The 24,880-nt window shown below is 40.5% G+C and overlaps 1 protein-coding gene across 1 annotated transcript in view; it reads left to right on the top strand.

The window, feature by feature from the left end:
- Nucleotides 1–184: 184 nt before the first annotated feature.
- Nucleotides 185–24,880, top strand: part of RSF1 (remodeling and spacing factor 1) — a gene marked incomplete at its 3' end in the record, with an annotated part of 34,311 nt that continues 9,615 nt past the window's right edge. The window contains exons 1-10 of the mRNA XM_008937408.1: nucleotides 185–270; nucleotides 5,004–5,096; nucleotides 5,848–6,053; nucleotides 8,054–8,211; nucleotides 11,480–13,251; nucleotides 13,716–13,913; nucleotides 15,087–15,191; nucleotides 16,840–16,919; nucleotides 21,886–21,940; nucleotides 23,716–23,825. Coding sequence (XP_008935656.1) covers nucleotides 214–270; nucleotides 5,004–5,096; nucleotides 5,848–6,053; nucleotides 8,054–8,211; nucleotides 11,480–13,251; nucleotides 13,716–13,913; nucleotides 15,087–15,191; nucleotides 16,840–16,919; nucleotides 21,886–21,940; nucleotides 23,716–23,825 — 2,834 coding nt within the window. The remainder of the gene's footprint in view (nucleotides 271–5,003; nucleotides 5,097–5,847; nucleotides 6,054–8,053; nucleotides 8,212–11,479; nucleotides 13,252–13,715; nucleotides 13,914–15,086; nucleotides 15,192–16,839; nucleotides 16,920–21,885; nucleotides 21,941–23,715; nucleotides 23,826–24,880) is intronic.

Below are 24,880 nucleotides of genomic sequence, written 5' to 3'. Positions count from 1 at the left end.
GATTAAATTAACCTTCCTCCATCTCTCAGCTGTGGGACTGACACTTCAGCAGACTTGAAGTTCCTATGTTTTATTAAAATTTGTCTATTTGTCACAGTGTTATCAGTGTTTGACATGGAAGTATATTCACACCAGTGTTCATAACTTCTTATTTTTTTTCTCTCTCTCAATACTGCAGTTCCAAAAGAATTGGTGGAGCTTCACTTGAAACTGATGAGAAAGATTGGGAAGTCTGTCACAGCAGACAGATGGGAAAAATATTTGATCAAGGTACAATATGCATGTTGTATTATCCTGCCATGCTGGAATACGGTTGTATTGAGCTGTTGTGTCAGAAGTCCCTGGTATGAATTGGAGTGAGCCTTGGCCTGTGCTGGGGCCAACATGGATGTACGTGCCCAGGCTTTAGTTACATAAGATCCCAGCTTAACTTTTGCTCTGCCTAGGCTTGCTTAAAAAAAAAATTTCTCTGGAAACAGACAATATCTTCTGCATGTAAGACTGTAACTTCTTACTGCACCCCAGTAGTAAAATACTTCTCTGAGCATGAAGACCCTAAGTAAAGGAGATATAGTAGCCTGCAAATGGGTTAAACTGAGCAGAGAGACTTACACAATGACAATTCATTTATTACCAGATCATAGAAGCATAGAATTTTTTGGGTTGAAGGGACCATTAAAGACCATCTAGTCCAACCCCCTGCACTGAGCAGAGACATCTGCAACTAGAGCAGGTTGCTCAGAGCTCTGTTCAACCTGATCTGGAAGGTTCCAGGGATTGGGGCATCAACCACCTCTCTGGGCAACCTAGGCCAGGGGCTCACCACCCTCAGTGTAGAAATTGTTTTCCTTCTGTCTAGTCTAAATCTCCCTCTTTTAGTTTCAGATTGTTACCCCTTGCTGTGTCACAGCAGACCCTGCTAAAAAGATTGTCGCCATCCTTACTCTAGGCCCCCTTTAAATACTGAAAGGCTGCAATAAGGTCTCCCGGGAGCCTTCTCCAGGCTGAACAACCCCAACTCTCAGCCTGTCCACACAGCAGAGGGGTTCCATCCCTTGCATCATTTTTGTGGCCCAGTTGTCTGGATATGATTTAATTGCTGTGATCTGATGGATATCCATGCAGGGACTAACCATGTGGGATTCTTGTAGCATGTGTTAGTACTAAATGGAAGTATTGCAGTGATTTGTATCTGCATGCTCAGAATGGCACAGCTAGGATGAAAATGCAGTTACACGTCCCTAAAGAGTACAGAATCATACTGTTGAACAAAATTCTGTGCTAGCATTTTAATTGTGGCCATGCCATTGTTAGCACATTACATGTACATAGTTTTCAGTTTAAAGAATTTACACAGCTTCAGGAAAGAAAAATACATAAATATTCTAAATCAATAAATGACCATTTCCACTCCAGTTATGTTCCATGTGCCTTTTATTCCACAAAACCATAGTCTTGGTATTGCCTGTACAGCCATGATCACGTTTTCCTTAGACATACAGCATTGTGGTAACAGCAACGGTCCAAATAATGGCACTTGGCAGATCCAGTTGCAGGTTTCCCACTTAAGGGCCATCTCTAAGCTTTGCAGAGACAGGGATTTGTCTTGAGGTTTCTGTAGTGTTAAGATGATGGTGTTTTTAGGACTGGGACTATGTCAGGAAATAACTTGCTGAAGGGCTTTAGGTTAAATCTAATTTATTAAGTGGCTGTTAAGTATTTATGATGATGCTTTAATATAATAATAATGTGATAATTTTTGTAACTTGGGTGTACTTTGTATATTGCCAAGTACTGCAGTTACTGAATTGTGTTAAATCCTTGATATACAAGCTGAGAAAACCCAACTCTGACCAGTGAATTTACATCCCCCATTGAACCCACTTACCACTTGTGGGGTAAGCAGAAAGCAGAGGGACATAACACGTTTATGAAGGAGCAGTTTGGAAAATCTTCCTTCACCAGGTACTGGAAGGATGGGAAAGTGGCAAGGAAACCCTCCCACACAGCCCTGTCAGCACCAGGCAAGCAGTAATAAATTCTACTTCGTTTAACAGTCTCCACAGCTAATGTGAAGCTTATTCTAGCATTCAAAGAAACTTGTAGAACAAAGGAATTTGAATATAACTAATTAGAGAGGTATGCTAATACTGTTCCAATTTCAAAAGGGTGTAATGAATTTAGAAAAACAACAAAGAGTATTGGGAAATACCACAAAAGCCAGAAAAAAATGAAAGGGTGTGGAACCATGAGAGCATTCTTCCTAGATGCCTGCAGTACTGTTCAACATCCTCTAAGAGGCAATGTTGGCCTGGTTTTCCTTGTTAGATACCACTGTAAGTGTTGCTTTGATAAAACAGGGTTTGATATATTCTAGATGTGATTGTTTTCTGATTTAGGAGGAACGTGTAAGTGGAGGACATTCAAATTTACATGCTTTAATATTTCTGTATATATGTTACTACTATGTTTTGTTTATATACCAACTGTTTATAAGATACACTTCATTTGACTGCTGTGCTTATAAAGAACATTATCAAAAAATGTCTCTAAGCTGTGGCTGGTATTTAGACAGATGAATTTATTTTGGGATAGGAAGTGAACATGATAGTTGAGAGTTCTTTCCCTTTCCCTCTTCTGATGGTGAACCACCCAAACTAGCTCACCAGCATACACATGAGTCTTGTCTGGGAGAAAATGGCTCCAGGAATCTCACTTCTCCTCTGTGCAAGGAATGTGTGTGGTCATGTATGACTGAGATGAAGAAATGGCTGGTCCTAAACAATTTAACAGCTAGAGGAATTGTCCAGCTTAGCTGGTTTTTGAGAAACACATAGCGGAGTTAATTCACATTGTGGTGTCTCTTGGCAAAACGCCTGGCTTGACTATTGTCAAGCATATTTTGTGGTTTTATACAGATAAGATTTCTCTGGACTGGTCTGTCTGGAACCTTCAACCCTGAAATCAGCACATTCTGAACACTCTGTCTTTTCTCACTGTAGTCCCACCCAAGCAAACTCCTCTGCTGTGTCTTTCACCTTCCTGTTTTCATTGTTTAAAGTGAACATTTGGAGCCTGGTAATAGTAAATGTTGTATGCCTTCGTAGCTGCTTTGGAAATAATTTGAGAGAGAGAAGTTCCAGGGCTTGTTCTGCAGGTGAGAGGTGCTGACCACTCCTCAGCATGCGGAAGCCCGCTGCTCCCACCAGCAGCAGGGTTTTGATCAGCGTGGAACAGCCCCTCTGTGAAGGCAAAGGCTGATGTCTCAGTGAGCCTGAATTGGTGAGATGTGTACTTCAGGGATCTGACTACTTGTCAGGAGAAAGCACGATCCTTTGGGTTTTAACTATCAAAATGTCATCATTTCAGTTTGAACAGATGCTTCATCAGCTCTGATGTCTCTGAGCTTTTGGTTTGACACTCACATGCTTCCAAAGCACAGGAAACTTTTCATTATTGCCTTCATAGTTGATGAGCAGGTAATGAACAGCGATTGGCATGTGCCCTTAGCACGGGTTTTGATAACACAGTTTCCCAGCATTCTTCATGTTGGAAAATGAGAGAGAAAGCAGAGTAACCTCGTTATGTGAGTGAGCAGTGCTTGTCTCTCGCTGGCAGCTTTGGCTTTGCATCAGAGAGGTACCTGTGTAACATTCCTTAACCTTGGAGCAGGAAAAACTGCTCTCCAGCAGAATTTGTTGTGACCAGAGAGTGCTCTCCTCACCGTTCTCTGTAGGTTGTAGTGTAAAGTCAGAGTATGATTTATGGTGTGGCTGAGCCTACCTAACTGCAGGCTTACCCTTGGGTCACTGAAGAAGCAGTGTCAGTACTAGGGGTAGCAGATGGCTACGTAGCACAGCTGTGGGGACAGAGGAGGGGCAGTGGCCCCTTTCTTGGCTGTAGCCAACATGAATCGGCTGTTCCGTACTTCTGGTGGGTGAAATTCAGGGTTATTTTTGCTGCTGTTTCCAGAGAAAGCTGCTTTCAGGTGCCATTTATGGGTTTCTAGGTAGCTTAGTGACTGTATCTTGTATTTAGTAATCGTTTGGTGTTTGGGAGACTATATTCTTTTGATCAAGTCTATTCAGCAGGGCTTTGCTTCCTTGCAGTACCTCATGTGCTAATTTGGACAGCCATGATTCAACACTGGTACTTCAGAATAAACCTGACTGGAGATGTAGCTGTGATTAGCCTTCCTCTCCTTCTGACGGGTGTTTCCACTAGAATAGCCTCACTGATTGCAGATCCCACCATGTGCCCTCAATTGATAAGCAGCTCTTCTCTGTTCACAGAAGTTGTCTTAAGCATGCCCGAGTTGTTCAGGAGGTTAGGGAATTCCTTCTCCTCTGTCATTATTTGAGCTCCCACTGACTCAATCTATTTTTCCTCTACTGCCACTTTTTTTGTGTCTTCATTCCCCCCCCATGCTGGTTCCATTGAATTTATTTGCTTTAAGTGTATTGAAATTGGCTATACTTAAAATATTTAAAAATATTTATCAAGCAGCTTGAGGCCCAAGGTATTTTCTTGAGAATAATAATTCCACAGCATGCATTGAGTATCTGCAGTATAGTTGTAGACTTAGAGAGCCCCAAGAGAGCTTGGCAGCTTATGTGCTAAATGCTGTAAGAAGATATAATAAGAAATCGTATCTCCTTGAGAGAATTTATATTCTAAATAGACAAGTCAGAAATAGAAAAATGGAAGATTTTGCACAACAAAGACAAGGATACCTTCCCAACTGGGGGTTGTGCTGCTTAATTTAAGAAGATGTAGAGAAATTGGTGGTGATCATGGCCTTGATGAGCTGCTCTTCCATGGAGATATGCCAGTGCTTGCCTGCTTTCCCCAGTCCTACTTTTTATTTTTTGTGAGGCTTTCTGGCCTGCAGTCCTGAAGAGCTCATGTATAATGATTGCTACAGTAAAGTACTATTAATATAAAAGTTTAAAGTCGCTTTTATGCACTAACCCCAGCAACCTTTATTATTTTGTTTGCGACAGATATGCCAAGAATTCAACAGCACTTGGGCTTGGGAGATGGAAAAAAAAGGATACCTAGAAATGAGTGTTGAATGCAAACTGGGGATTCTGAAGGTACACGTTTATCCACTAAGTTTCTAAAGGACTTTCTCCCTCACTCACTTAAATATCATAGAATCATAAAATAGTTTGGGTTGGAAGGGACATTAAAGGTCATGTAGTTCCATCATCCCTGCCATGGTCAGGGGCATCTTGGAGATTTGGCTTTCTCACTTAAACATTTTGCAAATTTAGCTTGACTGAACCACAAGTAGATGTATTAAATACAGAGCTGATGGTGTAACAGACATGATGTTCATTGTAGCAGGATGGGCCCAGACTGAACGGAACACTTTGCTTGCATATTTTTCACATTTTATATGAAACTTGTTTTGTACTTTCTGTTTGGTCATTAGGTATTTGCCTGTTCAATACACCTCATAAAAGTTTTATTGCTGAATTCCAAGGGCAAAGATGAGACTTGATCTCATCAAGTCTTGAGAAAACTGTCAGGGTTGGATCCAAGTTACGTGTGTGTTTTATTGTGGAATAAGATCACTTGCAAGATGTAAAAACAAACAACTCAAAAAAACCCCCCAACTTTCTAAGCTGGCCAGGAAAGATAAAACCAAACCAAAAACTTGTCTCTTGTTTAAAAAGAACACGATCTGGAATAGATCTCGATAGCAGTAGCTGACTCACAGATCTAGTGGGGAGAGGCCAAAAAAGAAGTTACAGATTACACTGAAAAGAAATGAGCTGATTTTCTTATTTCTGTTTATATTTTGGTATTTTAACAGTCTTTCTGCTTTCTTGCTTTTTCCAGTATCTCTGTGAATGTCAATTTGATGACAATCTAAAGTTTAAGAATATAATTAATGAGGAGGATGCTGACGCCATGCGTCTCCAGCCCATTGGTCGAGACAAGGATGGCCTGATGTATTGGTATCAGCTGGATCAGGAGCATAATGTCAGGATGTACATAGAAGAACAGGATGACCAGGATGGATCCACATGGAAGTGCATTGTTAGGTATTCCTTCTTTTTTTTCCTTTTTTTCCACCCTTTATTTTGTAGGCGTTTTACCTGTAAGCAACGGGAGCTCAGAAATTTATTTCAATAAATCTCCATTTCTCACAGAGTGGGATATGTGACACTGGGATTTTCTGCCTTCACAATTATGTTTTAGTGAAAAACCATGTCAAGAAATAACTCGTGGGTTTGTTGGTAATAGCCAACATAGCCAAATCGTACATAGATACAAAATTATAACAAATATCCAATTTGTTTTTTGCTTAATCAAGCTACAATGGATATGTGGAAAAGGGTACCAAGAGAAGACTCTTGAGGATGGCGCCATATTGCTCACTGGCGAGCTAAATGCCTTAAAAAATGGAAGAGGACTCTTGGTTCTTTAACTTCTGCTCTATTAAGAAAATAACAAGTGGACAATTTTGTTCTTGGGGGAATTACGTTGCAAGTTTAACTTCCTGGAACTACATTGTACCTGTTGACGGTACAAATAGGCACGAAAAATCTTCTGGAGTAGAGTTCAGCTCCTAGATCACTAAAGCCAAAGTCCCTGACTTTGGTGCAGACTTATGTGTGTGCATGGTCCAGTGCCTCTGGGTCTCGCTTGCTGCAGACTGGTCTGTTCATATTTTAATATTTTAGCTTCAGATTTACGTTGTGGTTTTGTGATATTTGTTCCATCTTTTGTTTTTCACTTTTCTTCTCTAGGGAAAGTATATGTGATCTGTCTTACTGGAGAAAAAAAATTAGCTTGAAATTTGTTTCCTATCTACCAGTTACCTATTTTTAGTTTATCTGTATGGAAACTTTTTTTATTAGTCCAATTGGAAATTCTTTTTTCAAATTTGATTTGTTCCAAATGGATTTTAAACTGGACTCAATCAATTTATAAAGTATGTAGAGATATAAAAATAGATATAAAAAATAGTAAATTTTTTTTTTTTTCTATTTGTAAATTTTAATTTTGGTATCTGCAGCTCATTTACGTATCTGTAACTTTAATAACCAAGGAAGTCATAGAAAATTGCTTAACCACTATCAACGGGCCATAGAATGATAAGCAGTAGTGCCACTGAAACTCAGACAGCTGTTGTGGTCAACAAAGTAAACGTATCTGAACAAACCGATCAAGAGCTGAACCGTGTTTCTCTCTCTTCATGTGCTGTAGACTCCGGAGATCAGTGTCAAAAGCAATGGGGATTCTTCTGGGAAAGTTCTGACATCCCTCAGTACTGTCAAATCTGACGTGGTTAAAATTCGAGAGATTCCACATCTCAGTTGTTGCACCTCACAGGTTCCTTTTCTTTCTGTAAACCTGAGCAAAACAAATTGTCAAATGTTGACTTTGAAAAAAGAAGCACAGGAGCCTCATTATTGTAGCCTATCACAAAACCAGTGACTGTTTAATCATTGCTCAAATTCACTATACATTAAGGTGTTGGTTTTTATAGTTAGAAGTCCAGTTGAAATAAGGAGTTGCAGAGCACTGGGATTCACACGCAGATGTACAAACATTTTCTCTCTGTCATAGCTTAGGTAGCTGGAGTTTTCTAGACAACTTTGTATTGTGACATGTTCTTAGGTACTTGCAAAAAGTATCTGAATTACTGGATTGCTTTTGAAAATTTTGCTTGAATGATGTGGTTGCTTCTTTGGTGCATGGGCGGAAAACTAAAACTTCCTTTCCAATGAGAGAAAAAAGAAATTGCAAAGAAAAATTGGTGAGGATTGGTAAGAAGATAATAAATAAAAGAATAATAGTAGCAGCTTGGATGCGGACCAAACAGGGATATGGTCCTTCCAGAAAAGAGATTTTTATGGATAAATTGGAAGGTTTCTGACTGTGAAGTTGCAGCTGCTGTGGTGGGACAGGCATTTCACTCTGCTTGTATACCAGGCTTTCAGGGCAGCGTTTGTTTAAGCAGATGGTGTTTATTTTTTATGAATCCCTCTGGGGTAAGTGGTTTATCAGACAGTATGTTTTTGCTTTTGTCATCTAGAAACCGCAATGAGCTTGCTGAGACCCTTGAGCTCTTGAAGGCACAAATTGATCCTGCCTTGTTGAAAAACAACACTTCTCAGCAGGAGAATTCATCACGGGAAAGCCCAAGCATAGAAGATGAAGACAACAAAAAGGGTGAAGAAGCATCTACACAAGGTTTTCTGCCTTCTTTTCTCAAATTTTAAATATTGTGCTGTGGCAATAGTAGTTATTTCAACTTCATGAAAAGTTACTGTGTTAGTATTAGGACTTAAAAAAAACAAACAACAAAACAAACCAACTAAAACCACCACAAAATAAATCAAATAAATAATAAATACTTTAAAATGATAAATATTTTTGGAGGTTTTTAGTGTATATTTAGGCTTGAGAGCTTATTTATAAGAAGAGAGCTGTGTTTAAACTGTTTTCTAAGTAATTTTATTTTTGCTGTACATTCTGTATAATACTGTAAGTGCTCATCATTGTATGTTTTTATGGGGCATTGAACTGTTGCCAAACTTTTCTTGTTCTAGTAACATTAAAATTTTAAAAAGAAAAAAATCTGTTTGTGCAATGCCATGATTGAAATCAATACAGTATTTGGTGTGTTGTTTATTTTTGGTTTTGAGTTTAAATCAAAAAAAACAATTGTCTCCTCAACTGTTTCACAATCTACATGATTTTTCAAGAAGACACGAGCTGAAGTTAAAACAATTTAAAATACTAAAATATTTTAGAAGAGAAGTGGTCCTTAGCTGCCTCCACTGTTCTTACTAGAAAGGAAATAAGAACCTATTTTCCTTATTATCATGTCATTGCACATATTTAATAACTGGCCTGATTTGTGCATTGGTTTTCCTAAGTATCAGCCTGAAGTATTTTACATTAGAAGAATCCATTCTTTTTTTCAGGTTGTGAATAGCTAAAAGACCATTCTCAAGAAATTTTACCCCAGTTACTACCTGGTGTTATAATTTTCTTAAAACACAGGAAAATATTTTCATGGTCAAAACAAGATTGAGGGATTCCAATTTGTTAGTTTGTGTTTCTTCAACTCTGTTTAAGTTAATTTGGTACATGGAATTAGCCAAGACCTGTCTTAGCTCTGAGTATCAAAGAGAAAGGCTTGCTACTTTATTCTTTGCAACAAACAGTGTAGAACAGAAGAAATAAATAAAACATTTAGATAAAATTTGAGTTGTCGTGGAAGCATTAAAAGACTACTGTAGAAATTGCAGTAAATTGTGGCAAAACACCAAATTATCTTTCAGCTTAAGGCACTTCCAGTATCTGACTCTGCATGTAAGAGACAACATAACCTGCGTGGTACTGACACTACAGAATCAATTCCAAGTACTGATCCTGACCTTGTCTCACTAAAAATTGGTCAAGAGAGATTAAGTCATCTAATCAAGATCTCTGCTTCAGAAATGATTTTACTTTACATTGGATTTGGGAGGAGCCATCTGAAAACATGTTAACTATGTCCCCACTGTAGATAACTCCCTGAATCCAATGACACCCTCACCCGGGTCAGTACTTGTGTTAGGCTGTGTATTGATGCAAAATCACTCCTAGTCCCCTCTGTGTCATGAATAATGAAATGATTTAAGTGCAGTCAGTGTATTCACAGAGCACAACTTAGAGCCTTTCAGTTGAGAAGCTTTAGTGTTTCTTCTGTTAGTCCAACAACCACACTCAAAGCCCTTCTAAGGTGCAGTGAAAACATATTGGAAGACCTGGTAGCTGTTTGCTTGGGCCACTTCCCCAACAGCATAAAAATAGAGTGAACTGAACCAATGCTTGCCTGTTTTTTACTTGCCAGATTGATTGACTCCGGTAGTGTTAAGACAAGTTGTGCATTGGCTGAGTTATTTAGTGCATATGAAATGTTTTTCGAGCAGTTTGGGGAGTTAAACTATAGAACAACTGTTAATTTGCAGTATAGAGAAGTTGGGGGATTCTAGTGGTCCTTGATGATGTTTGGGAGAAAGCAGGAGGTGATGGGAAGAAATGGATGTACAAAGTTTAGACAGAAAGAAGTGAAGGGAGGACAGAAGAATTCGGACTCAGAAAAAGTATTTAATTCTCACTGTTACAAGGGCTCAGAGTGGGGACAACTTCTATGAAGGGGAAAAATAAGACCACAGCTTTGAGCCTTCAAAATGTTAGCCCTTCTTGGTGCCTTAGAGATGCATCTTTCACTGCTGTACTAATTGCTGAGTTTTATTTGGATACATGCTTTATGTGTGCAAATATTATAAAAATTATGAATTCTTCCTCACCACTCTTTTCTAAAATGTTTATTTTCTTTAATGTAACTCAGTTAGCTGTGACTTTCCTCCGTATGTTTCTAAGCACTTTGGGAAGCTCTCATCTTGGAAAAGAATCACACTAGTGTGGAGGAAGGAGACAGGCAAGGTAGAAGAATATCATCTTTTTGTTTGGAGTTATGGCACATTGCAATAAGATCTTCCAGGTGGTAGAAGAGGCTGTTATAGTATAGGTAGTGCTGTTATATTTGCTTTTTCTAATGAGTTCTATCACTAGCTGACTCAAAAAGTATGGTAAAATAAAAACCTGGAGATATTCAGAGACTGCAGTAATGATAACTAATAGACTTAAGCACATAATAACAAAACAGATGTATGGTTTGTTCTGAATGCTGGAACTGCATTTAAGACGTAACAATTTAAAACTGACTTAGCAAAGTAGGCTCAACCTAATTCTTTAAGCTCTGAAGGTATTTCTGCGATAATTCTACTACTCACTCTGCCTGTCTTAGCAACGGCAGATGAGGAGACTATAGAATTTTGTCTGTTATTTGTGTTTTGATAGCGTGTAGGAGATGTAGTCGTTGCCTAGAGCACCTAAGGGAATTTTGCCATAAGCTGTAATGTTGAATGTCTTCTCCTTTCCCTGAACTGTTGAAATACAATAGTTAAGTATTTCTTGAAATAAAAACACATGCAAACAGGGGACCGGTTTCTATGTGGAATTTCACTTGAAGGCCTTGGAATCTTATCATGTTCTGGTTTGTGAAATAATTCAGAAGCTCAAGTGAGACTTCAGGTTGATGCTTTGTGTGCTCGCTGCTTAGGTTTTATGTATCCTCTGAAAGTGTTATGGTCCTACTGAAGAAGAGGCTGATATCTCTGTATAAAGAAGAATAAATCTAGAATTCTGCTGCTAGCTTCTGAAATTTAGTCTTATCTTGGTATATAATTAAACTAGACTGTGATTCTATAGCTGAGAATTGGCAACCTGCTCATTTAATTCCAGTATTAGGTAAGCCAGACTGCTGACAATTCCATAAGAGACGAGCCATCTTGGGGGGACTTGAGTTGTTTGGGTTTTTTAGATAGGCCTTTGTTTTGATGGATGCTCTTTGCAATCCTGTAGGTCACCTGGTTGCTTCACAGTTGTTTTTCTCTGTCAACAGAAAATCAAGTAAAAATCAAAGAAGAAAAAGAGGAGGTGGAGCACCAGCCAATGGAATTGGAAAACCTTCCTCTTCCTGTAGTCAAAGAAGATGACAATATGCTGAAAATTGAGAAAGTAGAAGAGAAAGAAATTATAAAATTGCCAGTAATAGTAAAACTAGAGAAACCCTCAGAATACAATGAGGAAAAACAAACTGTCAAAGAAGAAAGTGACTCCTTTAAAGAAAATGTCAAGCCTGTTAAAGTAGAGGTGAAGGAAAACAAAACAGAAACAAAAGACTTAAAAGAAGTAAAAAGTTGTACAGACAAAATAGCAGTTCATGAGCCAGAGAGGTTAGACTTTTGTGTTAATGTCAAAACGCCCCAAGAAATTGTAGAGAAATCTGTGGAAGAAAGTGAGAAACTTAAAAATGACCAGCAGGCAAAAATACCGCTTAAAAAGCGAGAGATCAAGCTGACGGATGACTATGACAGCCCAATAAAAGGGCCCCTATGTAAATGTGTTACTCCAACAAAGGATGTCTTGAAGGAAGAAGGGAAACCAGAAGAAGAAGCTTTTAAGAGAGTCCCTACAATTACTGCTTTATGTCCTGATGGGAAAGTCCTAGTAAATGGAGAGGTCAGCTGTGAAAAAATAACCCCAAGTGTCATACAGAATAGTAAGTCAGAACACTCTGCTAGCACAAAGGAGGAGAGCAGCTCATTAAAAGAGAAAAATGGGAAAAGTGAGGAAAAGGTATCGGACTCCTTAAATTCTCTTAGTAAAATTATAAAAGCCTCGGAGGTTGAGAAAAATGCTGTAACTGTGGTCAAAGAAACAGGGGCTGCAGGCTCTGAGGTTTCTAATCAGAAAGTGCCTTTAAAGGAGGAATCTAGTCCTGTGGAAAAAGAGTCCCTTGACAGCACAGCTACTGAAATGGCAGTGGAAGAGTCTTTGAACTCTGAAGACAGCGCCAAAACAACTGAAGAGAAACTAGCCATGAACGTCACAAAGGACAGGCCACCATCACCCAAAGAATGTTTAGAGAAGCTAGAGAAGTCCACAAATGAATCTGCTCCTGCAGAACTGCCCAAGCTTGCTCTGTCTGATGAAGAGACTTCAAAAAGCAAAGGTGAGTCTGAGGAGAAACCTGATTCTCCAAAAGCTGCTGAGATCCCCCCTGAATCTACTTCTCCTGTTACTGTAGAGAAACCTGTTTTGGAAAAAGAGGACTCTGATAGTAAAATGGCTCTACCTGTTTTGGAAAAAGAGGACTCTGATAGTAAAATGGCTCTACCTGAGGAAAGCAAAGTAGAGGAAAAATCCAGCCCTGAAAAACAAGAGGAAGAGCCAGAAACTGCCAAGACAGAGCCAGATAGATTAGATGATGCGCATGCTTCTAACCTAGAGGACTCTTCAGAGACTAAAAAGGAATCTCCAGTACCTAAAAGCAAATTTAAATATCAGCTAGTTTCTGAGGAAGAAAGCTGTGCAACAGATAATAAAGAAATAACTTCTGAAAGACAAAAAGAAGGAATTAAATTAACCATCAGGATCTCCAGTAGGAAGCGAAAGGCAGAAACGCCGCCAGAAGATGTCAGCGTTGGCCGCACGTTAAGGCGATCTCCAAGAATATCCAAGCCTACTCCAAAAATTGTGGAGACTCGGGATCAGAAAGCTGACAAAAAACGACCTGAAGAGGAAGAGGAGAAACCTGCAGCAGCACAAAAACCAGAACGAAAAGAAGATGCAAAAAAACAAGAGAAGGAGTCAAATTCTAAGGTTAACAAGGTAATGCAGCTTTATTAACTGGGAATAATGAATACCCGCAGGCTTATCTGTAAAGGAGAGTATACACTTCCATAGGAATGGTGAGGATTATGTTCCTTTGGTCAGCTTTTGCAAGAAACAAGCTTTTGTGTGTGGTTTGACTGTATGGATGCTTGTGGGTGTTCACAAGGGAGTTTACCTTGTCAAAATAGAAAAAAAAGGGGCTAAGTGACAAATTTGTCTTCCTACTTCTCCATCTGATTTGAAAATTCCTTTCTGGAGGTAGATATGAATGTTTATCCTTCTGTTGCATTTTAAAGCTCTTTGAAAGATTATCTGTCCGTTGAAACATTCTGTTGTAAATCTATTGCCGCTGTCCCGGTTGAGGTGAATCACTTCTTTGTAGAGACAAATATTTTTTAAGATCTGGGAAGAAACTGTGTGAGCTTCCTTTGTGTTTCTTTCTGAAATGGTATATCTCATAGAGGAGTAAGGTTCGGTGGACGGGGACGCGAACACGTGGCCGGTGGAAATACTCAAGTAATGAAGAAAGTGAGAACTCAGAGAGTGAAAAAAACTCAGAAGAGGAGGAGGAAGAGGAAGAAGAGGAAGAAGAAGAAGCTGCACCTGCTGATGATGATGAGCCGTGCAAGAAGTGTGGCCTTCCCAATCACCCTGAGCTGGTAGGCTTTTGTGGAGAGCTGTTGCTGACTTGGGCTGGGTTGGTGGATTGCCTTTGGTGGTATCTCAAGGCACATCATCCTTTGGGGTGGCTGTATGTAGAACACTCTCTAGGTTTTAGGAGCTAAACTCACAGGGGTTTACGTTGAATAAGGAGGGAAGGAGATTACATGGCAGTTACACGGATTTGACTGGTGGACCACTCGATGGATAAGGAACTGGCTGGATGGTCACACTCCAAAGACCTGCGGTCAACAGCTCAATGCCCAGCTGGAAACCAGTGACCCTTCAGGGTTCAATATTGGGACCAGTCTGTTTTTTATCTTTGTCAGTAACGTGGTCATTGGATATAGCTGCACATCACCCTGAGGACTGGGTACAGCAAAATCCCACCCAGAAAGAGCACAGTGAGCTTCCACTGTTTCAAGTGTTTATGGTCCTGGTTTATCAGGGATAGATATCATCATGAATTCCTCTGTTTATCTGGGAAATCCTAATGTGTAATCCTGCTGTGAATAAAAATAAGCACTCTCTCAGGCATGTGGCTGATATCCTAGCATAGCTGAGACAAAGTTTGACCTTTGGGCTGTTAGAGATGAAAATTCCAGTAGATACTTGCGCAGCTTATTCCAGCTTTGTTCCTCAGTTTTAATGGAAAGGCTTATCTCCAATTTCACCCAGCTAAGTATGAATTCTAATAGTCGCCCAGTTTGTATACCCCTATGAGTCTGCAAGGCTTTTCCTCCACTGATGGGAAATAAAATCATCCTGACTGAGGAAGTGGCCAGGTTTCCCTCGTGTGGATGTGAGTGCACAGGGAAAACAGTGCAGACCACATCTTCTCCAGATGGAGTTTTCCACTGAGATCTGCAAAGCATTGCCAGATTGCATGCTACGGGCACACAACCCACGTAGTCCAGTAGTGCTGAGTGCCTGAGAACACACAGTGAGAGGAAATCTGGCGATGAAATGAAAAACGGTGTTATATAAACTTCCCCACAGAAACAACCCCTGGCCCCAGAGGCTTCTAGTGATAAGTGATACAGGGTTATTTTTTTTTTGTTTTGGCACAGTCCAGAGTATCTATAAAGTGCTTCCCTGTTGGCTGGAGAAAGTTCTGGAGCTTGTTCCGTGTTGTGAATGCCGAACTCTCACGATTCCTTTTGTTTGCCCAGATTTTGCTGTGTGACTCCTGTGACAGTGGGTACCACACCGCCTGCCTGCGCCCTCCGCTGATGATAATCCCTGATGGAGAGTGGTTCTGCCCACCTTGCCAGCATGTACGGTTCCTCCTCGCTGTTCTCCTCAGCTTTGCTTGGGATTGTGGAGATTTGCTGGGAGTTTAACAAGTTCTTTTATCTTTTTTTTTCCTCTTAAGAAATAGATTGTGCTGAATGGTAGGGATGTGGAGCTTCTCTCTTGCCCGCTAGTAAAATTGAACTTTGTGAGGTTTTTCTTTCCCTTCTTTTTTTCTGCCAGTGATGAATGACTGGGTGTGGCTGACATGTCAATGGGAATCTTCAACTACACTGTTTTTCTCCCATCTTTTGTTAAACTACCTCAAGACTAATATAGTATTCAAATATAATGCCTTAATTTTTCCCAAAAGAAACCTCCTGTTGGCACACTGGAAGGGAAAGCAGTGGCAGTGAGAGATGAGTCAGTGGCCAAAGCAAGCAGCTGTTTCTGAAGTGCTGTCCCTTCTTGAGAGATGTTTGCTTAGAAGCTGGTTAGAGAAAGCAATTTCTGATGGTACAGATGATGGCATAGTTTGCCTCTGCTGGGAAAGGCAGAGCTGTCCTTCTAACAGACAATAAGTAATAAATAGAGCTGTCCAAGTAACAGACAAATATGAGCACTTTTTTGAAGGTTAGGAGATGCTTCTGCCAAAAAAAAAAAAAAAAAATCAGTGCACATATCCAGTTTCATTTAATGTACATCTAAAATAGGAAGATGTGCAAGAATGGTGCTTAGGGTGGGGGGATCAGACAGAGAGTGAATGATGCTGATCTTTTTAAATTAACAGGGCATGCACATTTTCAGAATAATCTGCCTGGTCCTGATCCTTGCTTTTAGAAGAATTCTTTACCAAAAGGGTGGTTGCCCTGCAGCAGGCTCAGTCACACTGCGTGTGGCATGATGTGACTGCACTGAGCAGTGATTTGCAGTTGTCTCCTGAGGATGTTTTTAAGTGGCGATGATCTTGAATATGTAAGAATGTTTTCTTCACACAGTTTGGGATCACGGCCTGTAGTTAGAGCATCTACCTGCTCTATTGCTCTTGAGTAGATTTTAATGGGAAAAATGACAGGTTTGTAAAAGTACGAGGGTGATCCTTGGAAACAGTTTGGAGAGGGTATTATCATGGAATAAGGCCCAATTTGTCCTTAAAAAGTCATTTTTACATGTGGCTCCTTGAATATTAAGTGGTGTTCTAATAAATGGAACATTTGGTATAAAAATGATCATGAGGTGTATCTCTACTTTCTACTGTGGTGTCTACACTTGTGTTCTCCAAAGATTAAGATGAGGGACAAACGGGCATCGCTGTCTGTACACACTCACCTTACTCTACTATATTACGTACACCTATGAAATCCTGGGGTTTCCCTGAGGTAAAGTTGTAAGTACCAACAAAAATGTGGTTTTAATTTAGAAGTGTGTTTATTCTAAACATCTTGCCTTAGGCACGTTGTGTCCTGCAGTGGATGCCTGGTACTGGGAGGGTGCTTCTCTGTAGCAGTTGATGATGAAGTGCATGTTTTAGGAGGACAATCTGTGTTGTAAAGCCTTGTTCATCAAAGAGGAGCCTCCAGTGTAGCAAGGCACTCGCCCTTCCCCCAGCCAAATACAGAAACAGTGAATGAAGTTTCTGAACGTCAGTTCAACGGTGATGAAAGCAACTAATCCTGTGTTTCATTCCCTTAGAAATTGCTCTGTGAGAAATTAGAAGAACAATTACAAGATCTGGATGTTGTCTTAAAAAAGAAGGAGCGTGCAGAACGCAGGTACTGATGTTTGGTTGCGTTGACAGCCAGCTGCTGTGCAGAGGGGTGGGGATAACTGAGCAAGCAGGAGAATAACTGGGGGCTGCGGAGGCAAGTAGCCATGAGACTGGAAATTGGTAAGACCAGTTCTGACTTCCCACTGATTATTGGTGGTGCAGTGCTGGCAGAGTTTGCAAGAAGGGAGAAGGCGGCCAATAACTGAGAAAAATAAGTAAATCCATTTATATTAAAGCTCGATTAAGGTGCCTGAACACAAATTTGGCTTTCATACACAAGTAGTTAAAGGATTTTTGGTACTGGTTCAGCTGCACGTGTCAGCCATGTGGAGAATTGCTGCTGCAAACGAGGTTGAGTCCTGACTATGTTACAAATGTCATTCAGATTAATGTAGTTTTTGAGTCCTGTTGCTTTAGATTCTGTTAAACTTTGCCAAATTTGCAAGATTATGCAATTGCTGTAGTGCAGGGGGTCAGCAAAATTACAACTTGGAATGAAATTTTGTCTGTGCCGCCGCCATTACCAAAGGCTAAGTGCAAACCGATTTACTGCATTTATGAACAACATCCTTCATGTTTGAAACGCCTTATGTGCAGTTTTCAGACCTGAAAATGAGGGACATGAAACGCAGTCTGCATAATTTGTACCTTTTAGGACATATATGTAATCCTTTGCAAAATGTAATAACATCTGTATGCATTATTAAACAAAACTTTGCATGATTTGTCTCTTAAAAGGCAAATTTCAGCAAGAGGTGAGACCTTTCTAAAGAAAGTAATTGAGCAGGCTTGTAATTGTAGCAGGTGCTGTCATGTCCCGTGGGCTGTGGTGATTCAGTGCTGGGAAGAGCAGAGCATGATTCGTGTTTTCAGCTTCCTTCAAACCCCCTGCTCCTTAGCTCTGCGGCATCAGCAACGATGGTAGTGACAGGTCAGGCACTGACTGTTTCTAACATCTCTGCTTCTGCTCAGAGCTGGATCTAGACCCCGCTGTGGTAACACGATGCACAGCTTGCCAGTTCTGCTGAATTTGTAACTTGGAGAATGAACCTGGTAGTGATATTCAGGAGTGAGCTCAGCTGAGGCACAGCCTCTGTCTGCGCAGCAGTGTGGGCCAGAGGGAACTGTGTCCACTCCTTGCTTTCTGCTGGGAAGACTCTGCTAAGGAACAATATTTTTGCACCTACTTCAGAAAATACTCTCCTGCTGGATGTTACATGGAGCACAAATGTTTCCCAGTCTGTCTCGCTTTCCTGAAATCACAAGTGTCACGTTAAAATACGATCTGTTAACGGTTACAGGAGAGGATACGCCTGATGTCATAGCAGTTTGCAGTGTCTGAAACAGATGTTTAAAAACCATTTTCCAAGCTGATCCTCACACCAAATGAACCTAATGTTTTATATAACATAAGACTGATAGGATTTATTATTATTTCCTAAAGAAAGAAATGAGCTTGGGATATAAAAGATTTCACAATGCAATAGTTGAATATTGAAGTCTTTCAACTTAATGGTGGTATATTTTAGCAAATTGTAAGGTAAAAAGGCTGAAGAATTATAATTCTAGAAGAAACTATAGTCCTTATTACAGCTCGGTGTAAAAGTTAAAGCAGGTTGGTTGGTTGGGACACAGAAGTATTTTAGTGCAGTGTTTCTGTAAGCTCCCATTATGTGCTGTCTGACTTTTTGGAAGGAGAAGAGAGCCAGCAGTCTCATCATGGCACAGACTCTTTATAGGTGCTTTGAACCAGTGTTACTATAGTGCCTTTTGAACTAGTGAAATACTGTTGTGCTCTTCCAGTTATTCTCTGCCTTTCTGGAATCCAACTGAAGTTGATCCAGATGCTCAGCTATATTCCTACACACCCCAAAGCATAATTTCACTGATTTTTTTTTTTTAATGAAAACTTTAAGTTTCACCTTGGCTTTCAAGGTGCGACCGCAACAGCCTGGTTGTATTTCAGGTTTCTCATATACACACTGACTTCTAGAATCATGTCCTACCACCAGCTGGAGGGAGTGGACTTGAAAGCTTTTTTGGATGCCACTTTTAGGTCATTTAGAGACTCTTAGACTTCTTGCTAGAAAATCTCTTCAGGGACTACTTGTCTGCTTCTCCCAGAACAAATCAGGTGGAGCTGTTCCTTTTGTGCATGCTTCCATGACTTTCCTCTAGCAACTTTTGCAGCTGCTTACAAGAGTGAAACTGTTTTTTGGATTCATCTAGGAAGAGTTCATAACAACTCAGTGCTCACCTGCACCTGCTGCTGGAGACCTGTTGGTTCAAACGTTTTAAAGCTAGTGGTTAAATTGTTGAGCTTCTGTGTGCTACATATCAGCAAGGACTGCATTTGATACTTCATTTTGCCTTACATGTTAAGACCTTTACCTCAGCAGGATCGGTTTGTTTCATCTGCAGACTTCTTAAGCAGTGTGTACTCAGGCCAGGGGGAAGAAAGGTGGAACTCAAAAGCCACACTGATCATGTTTAAAAACAGCTGAATTTTTTTCATCTTTCTTGTCTCTTGACGTTTTGCATAACGAGAAATGAGAAGTGGAGGAAACTATCAAAGACACTGGCTGAATACTAAAACATTCACATCTCTACTTTTCTCATTTTAGCCATTGTATTCATTAAGATGCTAATTTAATTGCTTCAAAAGCATGGCGATTTTGCACAGTGTGTGACAAAATCCTTCCTCAGCCAGCCAATCTCTTGGTGCTGGGATGGGTGAAGATTTCATTTCATCTGTCTGTTCCAAGAACCAACATTAGGTGACAAAACCAATTACTTTTATACACAGCCAAGAATTTCAATTTAGATATAATGATACGAAGTTGTCAAAGTTCATGGTCTTTTTGGCTGTAAACCAACCTAAAATCCATTTTTACTCTTGTCAGTATTGGTTTAGGAACTGTGATTGTTCCTAAGTTGTTAGGTAAGAAAAGAGTATTATGCTAGTTTCTTTCATTAAAGAGTTCTCAGGATCACAGAATCACAGAACATTAGGGGTTGGAAGGGACCTCCGGGGGTCATCGAGTCCAACCCCCCTGCCAGAGCAGGACCATCTAGTCTAGGGCAGGTCACACAGGAACACATCCAGATGGGTCTTAAAAGTCTCCAAGGTGGGAGACTCCATAACCTCCCTGGGGAGCCTGTTCCAGTTTGGATAAAAATGTATAGTGCAGAACACTTCTAAAATTTAGTTAGATTCTTTAGAAAGTGATGGAAACAGTTTTTACACAGATCCTTCCATTTGCCAAAACAAAATGCACATATGAAGTAAATGTATCGAAGGTTACTTCACATCTCAGGCACCTTGTGTACAGACAGGTCTAGGTGACTTCACGTACATGATGCACCCTGTTCTGACTCACCTGTAGTGTGGTGGGTGCTCATACAGTCACTTGCTGTAACTGCAGAAGTCTGATTGTGGTTGGGAAGCTCACAAGAGGTTAGTGTTGGTTCTTGCATGATTTCATTTTTACTCTGATGATGTTTCGCTGGATCTTCAAAGCTGGAGATCTGCTGGCAAATGTCTTGTTCATCCTCTGCTCCCCTACAGGATTGTTCTTCAGTGTATAGTCTAAAATACTGTTACTGTAAATAATATAAAAATCTGTAGAGATGTGGCTTGTTTTTAAAGTCCTTCCAAAGCCAAATAAATGAAACCAAGTTCTTTGATATCTTAATTTGATTAAATTATCCCTTCTTTTCCTAGAAAAAGGCTAATAGGGACCTAAGGTGGTGGTAGTTTGGTTACTCACCCCAGTCTGTTAGTACCTGACTGTTCTTCCTGGCAGACTGCTCTTCGCAAGTTCACCTCAGTAGCCTGAAGACGAGCACCCAGTGCTGTTTGCAAGGTGCTAGGGCATCCAAGACATCTCTAATTGGGACTGACAGGTACAACAAGACCTATGGGAGACTTATGTCCTTCAGGAGCTGCAAGTAGAGGCCAGGAGCCAGAGCTGTGCCCAGAGCAGTTCAGATGATGCAGGATGCTGATATTGAGCAAGTTAAGTCTAAACTGAATTTTACTTACCTTGATTTAATCTTAGAATCATAGAATTGTTTGTTTGGAAGAGACTCTTTAAGACATCAGGTCCAACCAATGTAGTGTGGGCAGGGAGGACAGCCTACTTCTCCATACAAGAGTCTTCCCTGTCTTTGAGTACCGTTCTCTCTCCCATCTTATGTTTGGTGTTCTCTAGACCAGCTCTGAACTCTTCAGCTGGATCCCATCTTTCCTGAAGGATGTGTGGTGGCCAGATGCCACCAAGTACCGTGGTGAGGTGTGACCGGGGCTTACTTCGGTGACAGGCTTCCCTCGGTTGTCCCGTAGGCTGTTCTCCTCTTCACACGCCCGTCTGTCATCGCCGTTCTCTCCACAGCAGCTTCACTCCCCTGATCTTTGTTCAGGTCCTTCTCCTCTGGCAAAGAATTGCTACGTAGACAGTTTCGTGCTCCCTGGTGTTTCTCGAGTTGATTGTTCCTGCCCAGCAATAAAATCTGGCACTTGTCCATTTTGGATTGCATCCCATCTTTACATAATTTTTCCAGTTCAATGTGGTTTCGAATTCCTGTTTTATCTCTCAGCACCTCCAAAGTTGGTGGTAGTTACAGGTGTAACAGCAGAATTTTGACTATAACGTTATTATTTTTCGGTTGTTTTTTTAGTTGCTTTTTACACCCTGATTTGATAATTTCTGTGGTGCCTGCAATCATCAAGTACTCCTGTTGTCAGAACTCTTTGGGAATCTCCTACATTATGCATGCAGGAAAATGGAATCATGTGAGATTTAACACATAATTCCAATGCAAATAACTGGCTTCAGTTGGAACATCCTCTTGGGATGCTTCTGCCTAGCAATAGTAAGAACTTCAAACAGTGCTAATTACAGCATTATTTTAGATAAAATATCTGCAGTCTTTCTGTAAGCTTATTTTCATTTTTTTCTCTCCTAAAGAAAAGAGCGATTGGTGTACGTGGGGATCAGCATTGAGAACATCATTCCACCTCAGGTAAGTCCCTGTGTCCATGTTCTATCTCCCAGGCTTCTCAGGGAAGAGGTTTCTCAGTGGTGTGTTAGAAGTGCTGGCAGCATCTTGGAAAGGAAAATCCATCTATATGCAGGTCGCTGATTCTAGACCCTTCGTTTGACACCGACACTGAAGTTAGTAAAGAAACCAAGGGAATTTTTCATGTTTGTTAGAGCCAACTGGTGCCACACAGAGTCCTCATCCTCTGTCAGTAGAGATCTTAGAATCACCCCCCTACCCATTACAGCTGGGTTTTGAGTAGATCCCTCTGCCATTCTGTAGTCTATTTAAGGTGAGATTCAGTTTGTTTAGCCCTGGTGTCTGCTGTGCAGTCACCTAGGCCTGAGCCTGAGTTTCCTTTGAAACTGATGGAAAATCATCTTTCTACCTTAGGATTCAGAGGGATGATGTAGAACCTCTTAGAAGTGTCACGTTTGCCTCCAGCAAATGCATATTGAAGTGTCACGTGGTTAAAAACTATAAACATCTAGTGTTTTATTAACAGATGCTTTTCTATAGTTTCCCTTTACAGAAGAGAAAAATATTTTTATTCATGTGGAGAAGAGCCTCTTCTCCTTTAAATACATTTTAAAGTGATGCTTTTGAAGTCTTAGCCAAATATCCTCGTCTGGAATGATATACTCTGTTCCTTGCATGAGAGTTTAAAAGAAAAGTTTTGTTTGTTTTAACAACAAACTTTCCACTCTGACTGAGGCAAAGCCAGCTTTCTCTCCGTTCCTGGATAACAGGAAAATGAGACTTTACAAACTTGCTAAAGAGCCTTAGGCTGGAAGCACATATTTGTAAAATTCAGCCTGGGGGCAGATTTTTAAACCTTTTTTTTTTTTTTTTTATTATTAATAACTTGGAAACCATATAGAGTCGTAGAGTCATTAAGGTTGGAAAAGACCTCTAAGATCATCAAGTCCAACCATCAACCCAACACTACCATGACCACTAAGCCATGTCCTGGCTTGCAGTGCTCACATGTTTTTTGAGCCCGTTTTGAATCCAGCACCTCCCTGGGCAGCCTGGGCCAAAGCCTCACCACTCTGGCAGGGAAGAAATTCTTCTGATATCCAATTGAAACCTCCCCTGGTGCAGCTTAAGCCCATTTCCTTTTGTCCCACCAGTGGTTACCTAGGAAAAGAGACCAGCTCCCACCTCACTCCAGCCTCCTGTCAGGGAGCTGTAGAGAGCAATGACGTCTGCCCTGAACCTCGTCTTCTCCAGACTAAACACTCCCAGGTCCCTCAGCTGCTTCTCACAAGCCCTGTTCTCCAGACCCCTCCCCAGCTTCGTTGCCCTTCTCTGGACCTGCTCCAGCCCCTCAAGGTCTTTTTTATCCTGTGGTGCCCAAAACTGTCGCCAGTCCTCAAGCTGTGACCTCCCCAGAGCTGAGTGCAGGAGCATGACCTGTGTGGAACTTTACAGAAAGTGCACCACGTAAAGGTGTCCGCTAGCAACAATTTGTTCAGCTGCTGCAGGTACAAGTTGTGGGAGTATGACGTGAGGCTTGATCTCAGTGTTGAAGTATGAACACAGTAAACCCCTAAACTCTGTGTTTGTGAAATGACGTAGCCAGTAAGGGCAATATGTGTAAGTGTTCTTGTGAATTCTGCTGTAACAAGTCATTACATTAGAAACCCAAATGTGTTGTGTTGAGGATATGAGCTTTCTAGGTCTCATTTGAGTGTCTGTGTCATATAAGTTCAGACAAGATAAAGTTTTTTGACACTTTTGTCTTTTGTGAACAGGAACCAGAAATACCTGAAGGTCAGGAGGAAAAGAAGAAGGATTCCAAAAAGCCAAAATCAAAGCTGCTTGAAAGGAGGTCTACCAGAACCCGAAAGTGCATAAGCTACAGGTCAGTGGCTTGTTCAAAGAGTTTGTAAAACAGAGAAAAGTCAAACTGTCATTTTCTTTCTCAAGCATCCTGCCGCTTCTCATGCACATTTCTACATTTAAAAGAGGCCCAACTGAAGTGTCTGTGTTCTGTTCTCTGAGCACTGCTTAAGCTTGATGGTTGTAATCCCCCTATGAGGGGATATAGTGAAGGGAGGATGCATTAAAAAAAATAAACTGTATGTGGAACTTTGTTCAGGAACACTGGAGAAGGTTTTGGTGTTGAAAGGGAGACATATGCTTGTGTCTAAAGGCCTTAAATTCCCCATCCCATGGCTTCTTTATGTAAAAGAGACTTGAAACTTAAAATGCAGTTATGAGACTCTGCGTCTAAAAATGTAACTGTAAATTTCTCTTTAGAGATATTGTGATAAAAATGAAATTAGTAAAGTAAAGTTTCAAGCTATTTAGACTCTGCACTTAGAACAGGTCACTGAAGTTTCCAAAATTCAGCATGATTTTGATACTGTCCTTTGTTCTCAGTGTATTACCAAGTTGTTTTTTAAAAACTAATTTCTAAGTATCTCTGTATTCTCTTCAGTCCACCAGGCAAGTTGGCTGCCTTTTTGGGATTAGAGAAGAATGTGATTGCCTGAGAGCTTCTGGGTTTTTGTCCCAGCTGCATTAGGAATGTATATATATATCTTAAAAAAAACTATTTCTTTCCCTGTACTTGCTCTGTATAGAGCACTACCATCAAAAATTAGAATGTTAAAACATTCAAACCCTTCCAACAGTAACCCTGGTTGAGCTGGCAGTCAGGCTGGTTGAGGTGTTGGCTGGAGGCATTTGTATACACCGAGTTTTCCAGCCTGTTCAGAAAACTCAGTCTGACCTTGCTTAGTTGTGCATTTTCCATAACTTTTTAAATTAACAACAGAAGCCAACACTAATGAAAACGCCATTGCTGCTTTGGGAAGTTATTTCTGTAAGGAATGTTATGGCAAGATTATACACTCTGCTATGATGTTCCTAACAGGTCAGGCAGTGTCTGAGCAGGAGAATTAAAAACCAAAC

Source organism: Merops nubicus, unplaced genomic scaffold (genome assembly GCF_000691845.1).
Source record: "Merops nubicus isolate BGI_N331 unplaced genomic scaffold, ASM69184v1 scaffold8853, whole genome shotgun sequence".
Taxonomy (NCBI): Eukaryota; Metazoa; Chordata; class Aves; order Coraciiformes; family Meropidae; genus Merops; species Merops nubicus.
Note: the sequence above shows the minus strand (reverse complement) of the source record. Positions and strands in the feature narration are given on the sequence as shown.